Source organism: Pangasianodon hypophthalmus, chromosome 29 (genome assembly GCF_027358585.1).
Source record: "Pangasianodon hypophthalmus isolate fPanHyp1 chromosome 29, fPanHyp1.pri, whole genome shotgun sequence".
NCBI lineage: Eukaryota > Metazoa > Chordata > Actinopteri > Siluriformes > Pangasiidae > Pangasianodon > Pangasianodon hypophthalmus.
In genome coordinates this window covers 7,673,679-7,687,524 of record NC_069738.1, presented here as the reverse complement: position 1 = coordinate 7,687,524, position 13,846 = coordinate 7,673,679, and the positions used below count along the sequence as shown (strand labels likewise).

Sequence of the window (13,846 nt, the reverse complement as noted above, 5' to 3'; positions counted from 1 at the left end):
AGGCAAAGTTCTACACAATGTTAGAGTTACTACAGATCTATGGACATTATATTTGAAGTTTATATTGGTCTATTGCTGAAGCATCTAGAGCAACAAGCTTAAACGAATGAATTTTTTGATTTGTTTTGTTCTTGCATATAAATCATGCCCTACCAAAGAACCAGTGAGCAAAAGAGGAACAAGTGCTTTAGTCTTTACTCTCCACAAAGTTACCCCCCAAATAAAGGTACAATTCCATTACAATCCACAGAAATACTTTTTTCTGAAGGCGAAAAAAGTAAAAGAAAAAAGTGGACGAGGGAACAATTAAAATAGAATATTTTGTGATCTTAGTTTTATAATGTGCTATCTGGGTGAAGATGCCTGATAGCCTTAGAATTTTATAAATCATCCCTGTTGCAAAATGAGATCAAACCCAAACATGGCTGTTGCATGAGGCAAATGTCTGAGTAGTCACATAAGAAATTAGGCCTGTTAAGAGAATACACATACTGTGCACATTGGTTATGGCAAACTCTATATGGAGAAAGTACTTGGCACTTATGATTAAAATGAGAACATTCAGCACAAGGTTACACCATTGCATGTCGTAAACAAGTCGGTACCTCTTTCTATGGAAAAGGAATCTAAAACTAGAGGGGCCATTTTGTAACTGACAAAATGAGGTTGCTTGTTTTCAGTGATAATACTGTGACATCTCTACCTGTTGGACAAATAAAATCCAAAGCATCATCCAAAGCATAATGCAAAGAAGTACTGTGACTGAGTGAGGGTGGGGGGAAAAAAAAACATTGTCCATGTGACACAGGATCGTCAGGTTGAGCAAGGGAGAAGCAGTCCAGGTCATGAATTAAATTACTTCAAACTGAAAAGATTCAAGGCACTGCATTAAAACAATGACTGGAAATCGATCAGCTATCCCCACTTTGTGTGTTTCTGCATACAAGCTAAATTTCAGTTTTGGTCCGGTTACAAAGAGGAATTGCTTTGAGGGCAAAATACAATATGTATTCGCAAAAAGTTTATGCAGCATATAATTAACAAATACATCAAAATCAGTCTCTTCTGAACCTCGTCAACAACGCGGGCGAATGAAAAATTTGGAGATGCTCTGGGAAAGAACAGAGTATTTGAATTTTCCCAAGGAAAACTGAAAACAACCAATTACAGCTCCTTGGTTCCAGGAGAAATGGCAATACTGTGGTTATAATTAAATGGAAACAGGTTTCAGACACAGCACCTTGATACAGAAATCACAACTTATCATGAATACTCTTCTTTTATGGTAAAATAATCAAATGAAGTAATAATTATTTTCTAACACAAAACTGTGCCACTCTTGCTGGCATTTATAGTGAACACAAAAATGCAGACAGACAAACTCTGTGCATTAAAAGTAGGCCATAGCACCTTAACTGAACAATCATAAAATCCAAACCAAGTTGTCTTAATCTCGAACTGTTCCATTTTCTCCTGTAGTTTAATCAACACCACATTACAGATTACTGAAAGGACATGGGGAGAAAAGAAAAGAAAAAAAAAACAACACTCTTAAGGAGGTATGCATACTGATCCTGGTCAATTCAGAAAAAACAAAAACAAAAACAAAACATAGGGTCATTTTTTAAGTGGCTGGTAGACGGACGCATTGGGGTCCAGGCTGGATGGACTCGTGTCCATAAACTTTGATGAGTAGTGAGGTGAAATAGGAGGCATGCTGTTGGAGTCGGACGAATATGCGATGCTGGGCATGACGGCCATGACCTCGGCTATCTTTTGCTTCAGCTCCTTGATCTCCTGCTCCTTCTGCAAGATCTGACCTGCACACAGATTCGGTCAAATACAAGCATGAGTGTGGTTGCGACAAATTATGAGAGCAAAAACTGACTAAACTGGTTAGGAAGGGAAAAAATACCTTGTGCAATCTCGAGCTGCCTTTTGGCATCTCCCAGCGCTGAGAAGAGATCCAGCTTGATCCTGGTCTCGGCACTCAGGCTGTTCTCCAGGTGCTGCGTTTTATCCTGCATGGCCGACAGTGCCGACATGAGGACCTCTGTGTCCTTCTCGTTCTCTTTGTACTTGCGCAATTCCTGACAAAACAGACCAGAAAGTGGAAACATGAGTGTTGTCTTATTATACTGTATATTTTTTCTATTCACCTTTTCCACCAATTCACTTATTTTCTTTTACTAACACCACCAAGCCTTCATGAAGCACCCTAATAACAATATAGTACAAGCTGTGAATGCTTGAGAGGCATGAACCAGCAAAAAATTTTATCACAGTAATTGCATAACTTTTTATTACTCTATACAGTGTTAAACCAAAAGCTCAGATACACACAATTCAAAAACAAGTATACAGAGACCTTCCAACAAAGTCACGAACTAACACGTGACAGAGTATTTGCAATAAATATTGCAGTCACACAGTCATCTTTTCCTTTCTTCCTCTCGCCGTGTATACATCAGACCATGGTTGGAGCTACAGGCAATCTGTCTTTCAAAGCTGGCAATAACCTTGTCTCATCTCTTCTTCCATGGTGAATGTATTTTTTAAAATACATTTTGGGCCATTTTTGGTGAAACACTGTGGATCTCTGTGGCACCCGTTAGCTTTGAGTTGGTATTCCCTGGTTAGCAGTGACAGCTTTATCATCTGTTGCTCACTGCACAAACTTGCTGTGTGTTGTTGCTCAGAACACTGTGCAAAGAGGAACGCTTGTTGGACCTGTTTACAAAAAGGCACTGGAAAGGATTGCACATTTCAGAATCAGCGTGACCAAATGGAATTTCCATCCATCCCAACAGCACCTCGAATACAAACTCCCGTTTTGCTGTCGGCCCCCAACTTTCTCAGAGACTTGTTGTTATCAAACCCCAACAAGGTTGATGCTCTGACCCAGTTCATTCCCTCTTGGACAGAGGAGTAATTGAAATAGTAACCCTCATGGTCCAAACAAAGGATTCTACACAATAGACTTGTTCCAAAGAAGGTTGGTGGTTTCCATTCGAATTCTAGATTTGAGGGGACTGGTTTCTAAAGACCCTCCCCTTTCTGTTTTTGTATCAGAATTTATATACCATGCAACACAGGACTGGTTTATGCTGGTAGACCTACTTACATGTATCAATCGCCCCAGAACACATTCCAAGGAGGCACGGCAATTCAAAGTCCTACCCTTTGGCCTCTCCCTCTAGCACCACAGGTGTTTAAGAGGTATGCAAGTTACCCTGTCTCCCATGATGGCCAGAGAATGCTGTTTTGAGATGACTGGTTCAAATGCACCTCTACCAAGGTGTAGGTAATTTGGGATGCATCTTCCAATGTGTGGTGGATGTTTTTAAACTTGCCAATCAGATTGAGCCAGGTTGCTATGTGCAGATTGGTATGGTTTCTGGTGAGGATTCTGGGATATCATCAGTTGTGGTTCTCCCTGGCAGAGCCAGTGAACATACACTGATACTTCACTTTGCACAGAATTCTGCAACTGAATACCCAGAGTTCTACTTGTGGCCCCAAGATGGCTGGCAAGACCTTAGTTTTCCCTGCTGCTCTTGCTGGTGGTCAAAACCTGGAGCAGATGAACAGTGTGTTTGTCCCTGTGTGTTTGTTCCCTCGGAATGAATCATGAACTGAGGTCTGCAATCTAGCAGTCTGGGAAACACTCTTAAACAGAAGTGCCTGTATGCCCTTAGGTGAAAGCTGTTCTGCATCAACACCATAGATGGCAACTCTTTGGAGGCTCATAAACTTATAATGACTCTTCTAAAAAGGTATTTTAAAGTCTAAAGCATTGGTTTATAAAAAGCCATGAAACTGCTGAATTCTTAAAGATGGTGCAGTCAGCAAAAAGTGCGGCACAGCCATTGTGACTGTGCATAATACCATAGGTTATGCAGCTCCCACTTGTATTTATTGTCCAAGGTGGAATGGAAGAGGGTTTTTATTGGTGAAAAGCTTGTGGCTCACCTGCACTTTGCCCTCCAGCTCTCTGAGCTGCTCTTCTTTAAACTTCAGGTCGTGGGAGAGCTTCTTACATTCGGATTCCAGCTCTCGAATTCGACTCCTCAGGGAATCTGTGCACTCCCCTCTACAGCATCCAGAGAAAGTGAAGGAAAAAAACAGTCACTGAAATAAAACTGAAGTCAGGGACAAAGAAAATGCAGGTTCAAGTTTTTGTCCCAAATTGAACATGATCATTTCGCTCAAGGTACAATCTAACATGCTTGCATAAGAGAAGTAGAATAAAATTATGCATGCTTTTGACAAATAAGAACAGTCATTATGTGGCAAAAGAGGAAAACATCCTTATGTTTGTCTCTACTTCCTCTCTACTACATTCAGTTTCTTCATAGAGCTGCACATACTTAAAGAATAACAGGTATGTAGTTGCTGTTTGAGATGCTGGACAGTGGCTGACTCTTCAGGCTTTACCTGGACGCAGCAGCGAGAGCGACAGCCCGGGCAGCCGTCGCCTCCTCCACCTTTTTCCGCTTTTTCTCTTCATTCAGCTGCTTCTCAGCCACCGACCGTGCCTCTTGCTCGGACTTCAGCCGCTTCTCCAGCTGAGTGATGGTCTGCTTGTCCTTTTGCTTGGACTGCACTGAGTTATGAAGCCTGATGCATAGACACAAAGCACCATTAATGCAAGCAAATTCTGACATTTTGATATCAATGGCCTAAAAGCTAGCAGACCATACTCTAAAGAACAGCAAGCAGGTGATGACTTTTTTAATTAATTAGTTTTTGACCAGTATTTGACGAGTGTTGGTCACCATTTCCATCAGCAAGTGAGTCTAGTTACCATGCTTACGAGACCTGACATGGGCGGAGCTAAAAACAGTGCAGACCTTCGATTGATCAACCACCATCGCCACAGAATCGTCCTGATTAAAGTTTCTAGCTGGAGTTGCTCTCTAGCGGGAAAAAAAATTTCAGTACCAGATCAAGTGTCTGCCAATGTTTCTAACTCATTTTAAAAGTCCTTTATCTGGTGGTTTTAACATGGCAGCAATTTAACAATTGTATGTTTCAGATTTACTTTCATTTCTTTACCCACAGTAAAGTTTTCCTATTGCTATTTACATTTCTTCCCTGTGATCCACCCTCTTTGCAGCCTGGATAGGATATACAATAATGGAGCTTAACCACCCATGTGTTTTCTTACCATTGTCTAGTAAGGTTTGAGCTCCTAAAGATGAAAGCATTGGCACACTGGGCTGTGTTAAGTGAAAGTTTGAACATTGTCATGCTTGTATTTGGGTGTTCGCTTTGCCAAACAAATGTGCAGCATTGTGCTTCCTTTCAATCTATGAAAGAAAAATGTGGCAGCGCCACACAGATTTTAATATGAAAGGAGACATGCCTGGTTTTGTTTTATCATTACAATCATTAACTCCTACTCCTACTCCTCCGAGCTGCTCTGCTTGGTGAATAAGCACAGTAAATCTAAATGGTTTACCTTCATATATTACCACAGATTGTGCACAACTTCACTTTAGCTTTTAGTACACCAGACTGCGAGTTGTTAGATAGCCATGGAGAGACTGAAGCATCTTCTGTAGCCCATTATAAAAACATTTCTGCAATATTCATGTTAGAATTTCTATTCAGATGGAAATGCTATGCTCCAATTCACATTTTGAATAAACAGAGTTGCTTCCATTTGTCCACAATAAATCAAAAAGTGCAGGAAAGTGCTTTTTGGTGCATGTTGAATTCTCACTTGTTCTGGAGCAGCTCGTTCTCATGGCGGAGCTGGCCCAGCTCTGAGCGAGTGTTCCTCTCGGCACTGTTCAGAGAGCTGATCTGAGAGCGCAGCTCCTGCTCCAGCTGGCGGCTCGCCTGCAGATCCGCCTTCAGCTTCTTTACGTCCTGTTCCAGACTGCACACACAATCACAACGTGTTTCACTCACAAACTGAAACACACCATCAGATGCAAATTGCGCAGTTTTGTTTTGGAATCTGTGGCATGCACCAGTAATTAGTTACATATTTTTATACCACCATATGTGGTAATTAAACAGTCTTCACAATAACAATCACCAGAATTCTGTTTACGGCTTAGAACTCATAGCGCTGACTGATGAATGTGTTGAGAATTAAAGGGGCTGTCTAAGGTTTTAAAATGATTTTAGATTTATAATAATCATATAATTTTACAAATAGATACACTATAAAAAGTATTAGCTATCTAAATTTCTGTAGATTTCACTCGTTTCTTTATTTCAGGCAATTTGTACAAATTCTTCCGGCCCAGAATTTAGTGCAATCAGGCAGACTTACCGGTTACAGGGGAAAGAGGAGGCTCGGCAGTGTTTTGAACTTAATTGCAAGTAAACCTTGAAATATGATTTAATCTTCCTGATTTGGGTGACACGGTGGGGCAGTGGTTCGATCCTGAGCCTGCTGTTTGTGTGGAGTTTCACTCTTTCACTCTCTCCGTCACTGTGTGGGTTTCCTCTGGGTTCCCTGGTGTCCTCCCACCTCCCAAAAACATGCTAGTTGGTGAATGGGTGACTCTAAATTGCCCCTCGGTGTGAATGAGTGTGTACATGGAGCCCTGTTATGGACTGTATTCCCGACTTGTGATCAGCGTTCCAGCTCTGGATCTACTGTGACCCTGACCAAGATTGAGCAGTTACTGAAGCTGAATGAATGAATGAATGTTATTATCCAATCTATTGCAAGAGGGAAAAGAAAACCTAAATGCAATGCCCATGGAAATACAATAGTGTAGCATTTTAATATATAAGCTACAAAAACAACAACACTTGCTGTTATAGCAAAATAATCAGCACTGTGTTGATGTGATGCCCGACATGAAGTGGAGTTACTGTTACCACCCTGAAGTTGATTATTTTCTAATAACAGCACATCACAAAGTGTTTCACTCTTCGTGTACCACAGCGACCACAGAAATGTTAAAGTTACAACTTCTGTTTGCTACAAAGCAGTGAGACTGGAGACTCCTTCCACAATGCTAAATAAACGTCACCTCACAGAAGACTTCACCCCATCAACAATTACGCACATTTATTTTGATCTGATTATGCGGCACGTCTGCCATACATGTCACTGTGTAATTTACGAAAGAAAATATAAATGTATTAGGAATGAGCGCCTTAATGTAAACCTGTGATTTAAATTACAACCATCAGAGTTTCTGTTATAGAAAATTAAGCAACCAATCAGAATCAACAACCCACCAGCTGTGTGATACAAAACATACTAAACAGATTTCTTATTAATGGCCAATCATCAGGAAGCTTCTTACCGCACCAAAGCATCCGGTTTACTGAGCTGGTTGTTGGGTATACAGTTCTCCATCAGCTCTCGATGGGCATTCTTCCCTACACCCTTCTGCTTCCTCTCGTTCCTGTTGGACGAGGATGGCACACTGCCATTGGTGGAGCTGTGGCTGCGTGGGGAGGAATTTTTGTAATGTCTGGAGGAGGAGGCGGAGCTTGCATCTGTGCCACCCACGTCCTCCGTGCAGCCGTTCAGCTCGTTGTTCAGTCTCTTGCTGCTCAGATAGTTCTCCATGTACTCAATGTCCTGCAGCTTCGACTCCACAGTGTGTAGGATGTTGTTGTTTATTCCTATGCTGTGCTGGTGCTGTTTCTTGGCCCGATGCTCCAGCTCGGGGAAAGATATGGGCAGCTTCTTGGTGCCGTTCTGAGCCAAAAGCGTCGGATCTGCTTCCAACATGGATTTAGAGGTTCCTAGATGGAGGGGAGGGAAAAAAAAAAAAAAAAAAGAAGACCACCAATTACAGAGGAATAATGTGGAGATTCTGGCAATCACATCATAAGATCAGAAGTAAAGATGAGCAGACTGATGCTACATTTCCACTTCCAAGCTGAAGAGAAGCTGAATTTTAAACGCTGTGTATCCGCCATACTCATTTCCATAAACAGGTCTATAGAGACATCATTAAAATGCCCAGCAGCAGTAAATGTGGCAGCATCTGGTGACTAAAATAAGAATGCAGACGTGCATTATAGAGTGGAAAATGCTTACAAGGAGATGTCTTTAATGTTTTCCTTTTTTTTTTTTTACAGGTTGCATCAGTGATGGTTTTATTGACTGCAGTCTTTTTATGTACACTGAAGAACCAACTACGTAACTTTCCCCATACATGGAGGACTCTGGAAACGGGGCTTGTTGTAACTAAGAGCAGACATTCTGCATTTCATCCCCAGGGTCACTTTTACAGTTTCCATGAAAGTCTGTACAATTACTTGTGTGAGCCAACATCTCTTTATCCAGACTTGTTTCCAAGATTAAAAACGTGACGACGTTCACTCATCGAATCACGTGTTGCTTACCTTCCTCTGCCTCCCTCTCCTGCCTCTGTAGCATCTGCTGTTCTAGAGGCAGGGCCTGCTGCAGGAGCTGCATGTAAAACTCGTTCTCCTTCTGCACCTCCTTCTGCTTCCGCAGGCGCATCTTATAGCTCACGTAGCTCTTAAAGCCGAAGCCCAGAGTCACCACCGGGTAGCCGATGCTGTAAAGAAAACAAAGAGAAAGTGCTCATTGTGTGGTGCCACGATTACAAATTACTGTACCATAAGACAAATAAAACATATTATTCTAACATATCATACTTTTTATCTGTTTATAGTTATATGTATAAAGTTAACGTTGTGGCGCGTTCCAGAAATAAGTCACTTATATTACAACAGCTTCCCCAACCTCTCTCTCTCTCTCTCTCTCTCTCTTTCTCTCGACATTACTGCAGGTGATGCTGGTACGAGTGCATGAGGCTCAGCAGTCATGTTGGGGTTTTTAAACACTGTATTCTTACCAGCCATTTTCTTACACACACCTACCTTGCTGGTTCACCTTCTAGCTACAGTTAGAGCTCATTTTCCCATGCACAGTGTGTGTTAATCAACCTCTAGCTCTTTATCAGTGACTGTTTCTGATTGGCTGTGGGTTGGGTATTTTTAGCTGGCTTATAGCTCTGAATGCAGCAGTGACACTGAGGTGTTTCAAAATAGTAGCATCTAGATGTGTTTCATTTGAAATTTTCAATGTGATAACCAAGTCTACACATATTACGGCTTAATTGGTATCACTGCATTAATCAATCATTTAAAAGCGAACAATCCGGTGGTAAAAAAATTAAAGGAAATAATTATTATGAAAACTTTGTACAAACATTTTCAATCTAATCAAATCCTCGTTCATTTTGAGAACAACTTTCCCATAAAATTTTGTACATTGTCACGGTATTCTAAGATAAGAGGGAAAGTGGCTACGAGGAAAGGTGGTGCACTGAGGAAAAAAAAAAAAGAAACGAAAAAAAACTAGTGTGGCTGTGTGAGGTGCTGCTTATCCAAAAACTATTTAATTTTAGTTAAAAAAAAAATAATAAAAATCATTTCATTTAGTTATGATCAGCAGTGACATGTTCATCAATGCCAAAACTTGTATGACAAACATGATCGGAGTAGCACCACTGATAGCAGTGTAACATGTTCACAACAGTAGAGGATATGAAAAGGTAATGGTTCAAAGTTTAGGTGCACTGCATCATGGGTAATGTTTGTTTTGTATGCAGTAGACTCGTGCGTAGATTGTGACGCCCCTCCATTTCTCGTCATCTTTTTTTTTTTCTTGTTTTGTTTGTTGGAAGTAAGAGGCTGTTAATAAATGCCACACACTTCATCATCCCCTCCTGACTCATCTTTATCTTTTTTTCTGAGGGTCAGACCGTCAAAGAACAAACAGCATTTTTCTACGCCCGCTATTAAACAGGCTACGATAAATTCTAACACACGAGCGCACAAATACAAGAGTAGATAGGATGACCGGGCTTTTCTGAAGTGCAGATGGCGTGAGTGCACTGGAGTGAGGAACTTGATTGGAAAAAAAAAAGGGGGGTGGAAATGCATTTGAATCGATATTTTGAAAAAGAAAAAAAAAAAAACAGCAGTGAGGTAGCCATCCGATCATACACAGTGACTAATCGTGATACCATAACACCCAACCAGAGCCACACACACTCCCATGTCTGTCACTGCTGTGCTGAGGATCACACTAATAATATCAGAATAATATGTGCAAGTATATGGTAGGTGTAAGTATATAGTAGGTCTATCTGGGGGAAATAAACCAGACAATAAATACTGGCACCCGACTGCATATCATAGGATTCATGTTTATGTGAAAAGAACGCATTGCGCACGTCTACATGTCTACATTTGAACAAAAACACGTCTGTTTTAAGAGAGCTGCATCAGACAACCTTACCAGTGAGCGGCAAATGGACGGCACAGGCCCACGTGGAAATTTTTCAGGTCTTTGAATCTGATGGCGGCTTCGATATAGACGAAGAGAATCCACAGAGAGACCGTGGGCAGACACACACCTCGCTCTGAGGACACACAACCACACACAAGGCGCTTAGCCAAACTCCTTCTCCTGAACGGCAATGGAAAGATTTCCATTTTCCATTTCAGGCAGTGATCTCATATTAGCAACAACCAGCAACACACACACACACACACACACACACACACACACAGCTGGCAAAACTCTTGATAACACTTACAGAAATATCAAACTATGTGGCTTTTCATTTCGTTAACTGAGCTTTCTTGTTTGTTTGAACTCCTCAACCCTCTGAGAGCCACTTTAAAGATTTATTCCTGAGGATTTTAAAGGATTGAGATTTTTTTTTTTTTAAATACCCCTCACCATCCCTGGCTATTAGAGAATTAGGACAAGAATTCTTGTAATTCTTTTAATGTGAGATTAAATATGCATGTGTGCTAAATGTTTAATGATGAGGGTGAAGGTAGAACAGAAATAAAAGCAGTGAAATGGCTTCCATTTCAAGCAGAGGCTCTCAAATATACTTGGAAATGAAGTGAGGCAAATAAATAAATGAATGAATGAATAAATGAATGATTGAATGAATTTGGGAGGCAGAAATTTCATCTTTATATATATAAAATTATTTTAAAAATGTCATTTTTTTTAAACAATAAAAATTAATTGAGAATGTTTACAGTTTTGCAACAGATCCTCTTGTAATAATCAACTATACAATAAAGCCTGACAATTATTATACATTTAAAAAAAAAAAAAAAAAAAGGGAATATTGCAATACGTACCTGTGTGCCATACATATTGTACCCAAACATAAGTGCTGGCGGCAAAAAACAGCCATTGCATAGGGATGAACAGCAGGCATATGATGTCTGACGTGAACGTAACACAAACAAAAAACACAGAGAACGCCTGAAAGACAAAAAGGAATGGAGGAAAAGTTAATGGACATGCGATCGTCTTAAGAGACCGGATGCCTTTAGTAGCATCCAAAATAAATAAATAAATAGCACTTTGGGGTTCGTAAACAAACTCTGTTGTGTAATCTCTCAGAGATAGAATTCCCATCAGAAATGTAATTAACTTCCCACCACACTGTGATAATTATACAGATATAAAGGAGGGAAAAAACAAACAAAAAAAACACAGAGTTGCAAACTTGATATAACTGTTTTCCATTTATCAGTGTTAGCTATAAATAGATGGCATTTATGAATAACCACAGGGAGGTTCAGGCGAGTTATTGAGGGCTCATTTCTAACTGTCGCATCAGTGTACAGGTGACGTCGTTTCCCTCCCACTATCGTTTATTTATAAATATGCAACCAATCCATTTAATTTCATACTCAAGTGATCTGGAGCCAGTACACCGTGATGATGCCTTTAATACATTCATCACAATGACAGCATAAAGCTATCAGGGCACCAAAATATGGCAATGCTTTATTATCAATCATACCACAGCAGCGACTGGTCAGAGGGTGTTGATTAATTTGCTTTAACAGCAGCTTTATAATAAATTCAGTTTTATGTTAATGTGCTCATTCTAATACCTTATCATTCCTACAGCAAGTTACACAAGGACTTGGATGACAGACACTCCATGAAAGCAAATTAATAACATTGATATGATGAAGCTTTCTGAGAGGAGATGTTTATTTAGCATTTGTGGAAGGAGTCTCCAGCGTCAGAGGTAATTTTTCTGACATTTTTCATGCTTTGCGGTTTATCAGTACCATGTTAAAATTACATCTTAATACTTTCAAGAAACCCCAAAGAAAAAAAAAAAAAAAACAAGAGTCTGGCGAGGGAACTACTGCTTATAGCTGTTATAAGTGATGATAAACTAACTTGTTTCATAGACATTATACAACACTAAACATAACTGTAAACATTTCTTAAAAAAAAAAAAAAAAACATGCCTTGCTATTTTTACTTCATTAATAAATTTAATTGTTGGAAAATTGCTGTGGTATGAGATGAATAAAACACTTCAGGACACGCTGTTACCAGAAGAGATGTTACCTTCTTCATCTTCAGGAAGGTAAAGGCATCATGCCACCCTGTTGTTGATTATTATCCTACTACAGCATGCCTGGTCCTGTTTTATTCCTCATTTTAGAGCTTGCACACCCTGTCCTGAAATCTGATGTAGCTACAAATGGCAAAATCCTTTGACAAGAGGATGTCACTCACCAGTCCCTGGTACCTGAAGGAGTCATACACACTCCTGATAAAGAGCCAGAAAGGCCACAAATACTCAAAGCGAAACTCCAGGACAAAATCTGCCAGCAGCACCAGGGCCCACACGAGCAGGAACTTCAGGTAAAGGAAAGTACTGCGAGACAGAAGGTATAGGACACAGATCAGAAATACGAATTCATGACAATAAATAACAACTGCTTTACATTTCAGAAGAGCTCATCTCCCAGGAAAAACAATGCATGAGTGAACGTAATTACATGCACATGTCATGTTGGAAGATGTTTCACTGTATCGCATACCGGGAGCTTATTTCTGGTATTCATTTTGCACCAGTTTATACACTTTCAGCAGGCCAGGAACAAACTGTAGCTGCTATCATGATGAGATAAGAGGAGAAGTAAACATGCAGCAGGCTCATTAACTGGCAGCTGAACTTTGAGCTTGAACTTGATGATTTGATGGAGCATTTTTTTTTCAAACTTTTATTCACTACATGTAAACCAAACCAGCTGTGCAGATTTAAAAAAAAAATAATAATAATAATAAAAAAAATAACTATCACAACTGTTCTCTGAGAAACCACCAGCTGTAAGTCAGGACATGTTGTAACCCAGGCATTATAAGTGACACAGGAGCTCAGTAACATGTGTGACACCTGAAATGTCTAATTTCCTTTTAAAGTTTCAGTGAAATGAGATGTAAGAAAGTAGATCTGGAGCCATTTCTACCATGCTGGTCCAGGCTACCAAGCAACACATGAGCTAAAGGTGTACCAGCATGCACAGTGCTGCTTTATTACAGTTATATGCACTGTGCACGGAGCGCGCGCGCGAATATATACACCGGTAAACATTAAATAACAGATTATTTTAGCTAAAGCTAAAGCTAGGCCGTTATCACAGAGGCTCGGCTAGCCTAGCCTGGTCCCTCCTCCCAGCTGGAGCTGACTGAAAAAGGGTTTTAAGCGCCTAACTGACAGTGTACAGCTTCATTTGGAGAAAAGGGCCGGCGCGGTGTGTTGAAGTGGCCGGGCTGAGGTGCGCCTCCTCCCGCGTACCTGCCGTGAATTCCCTCGGCGATACGGCTCCGCTTTAACGGGCGACGGAGTTTGCTGCAGTCCGCATTGCGCCGCTTCATTCTCCCCTCCCTTTTCGACTGGAATATATATTTATGTTTAATATATACGTGTATTATTTATGTCCCTCAACCGTTACGTTGAGTTGAATCAGGAAAGCGCCCTAACGCTGACCTACGTCACGCCATGAACACAAGCTGGTCATCATTTCAGCTCAAAGA

At 40.5% G+C, this 13,846-nt stretch overlaps 1 protein-coding gene across 2 annotated transcripts; it reads right to left on the bottom strand.

Moving 5' to 3' along the window:
- Positions 1-178: 178 nt before the first annotated feature.
- maco1a (macoilin 1a) lies at positions 179-13,842 on the bottom strand. 2 transcript variants are annotated; one of them, XM_053231462.1, is made up of 12 exons: positions 13,608-13,841; positions 12,850-12,922; positions 12,542-12,683; positions 11,131-11,257; positions 10,265-10,388; positions 8,335-8,513; positions 7,281-7,728; positions 5,729-5,887; positions 4,438-4,620; positions 3,973-4,093; positions 1,916-2,090; positions 179-1,820 (listed from the first exon to the last, which is right to left on the bottom strand). In XM_053231462.1, exons 4-12 carry the CDS (start codon positions 11,189-11,191, stop codon positions 1,618-1,620), a joined length of 1,653 nt encoding a protein of 550 aa, XP_053087437.1. In that variant the 5' UTR covers positions 11,192-11,257; positions 12,542-12,683; positions 12,850-12,922; positions 13,608-13,841; the 3' UTR covers positions 179-1,617. The 2 variants fall into 2 exon arrangements, with proteins under 2 accessions (XP_053087437.1, XP_026798163.1); XM_026942362.3 differs by lacking the exon at positions 12,850-12,922 and having other exon boundaries at positions 13,608-13,842.
- Positions 13,843-13,846: the final 4 nt, after the last annotated feature.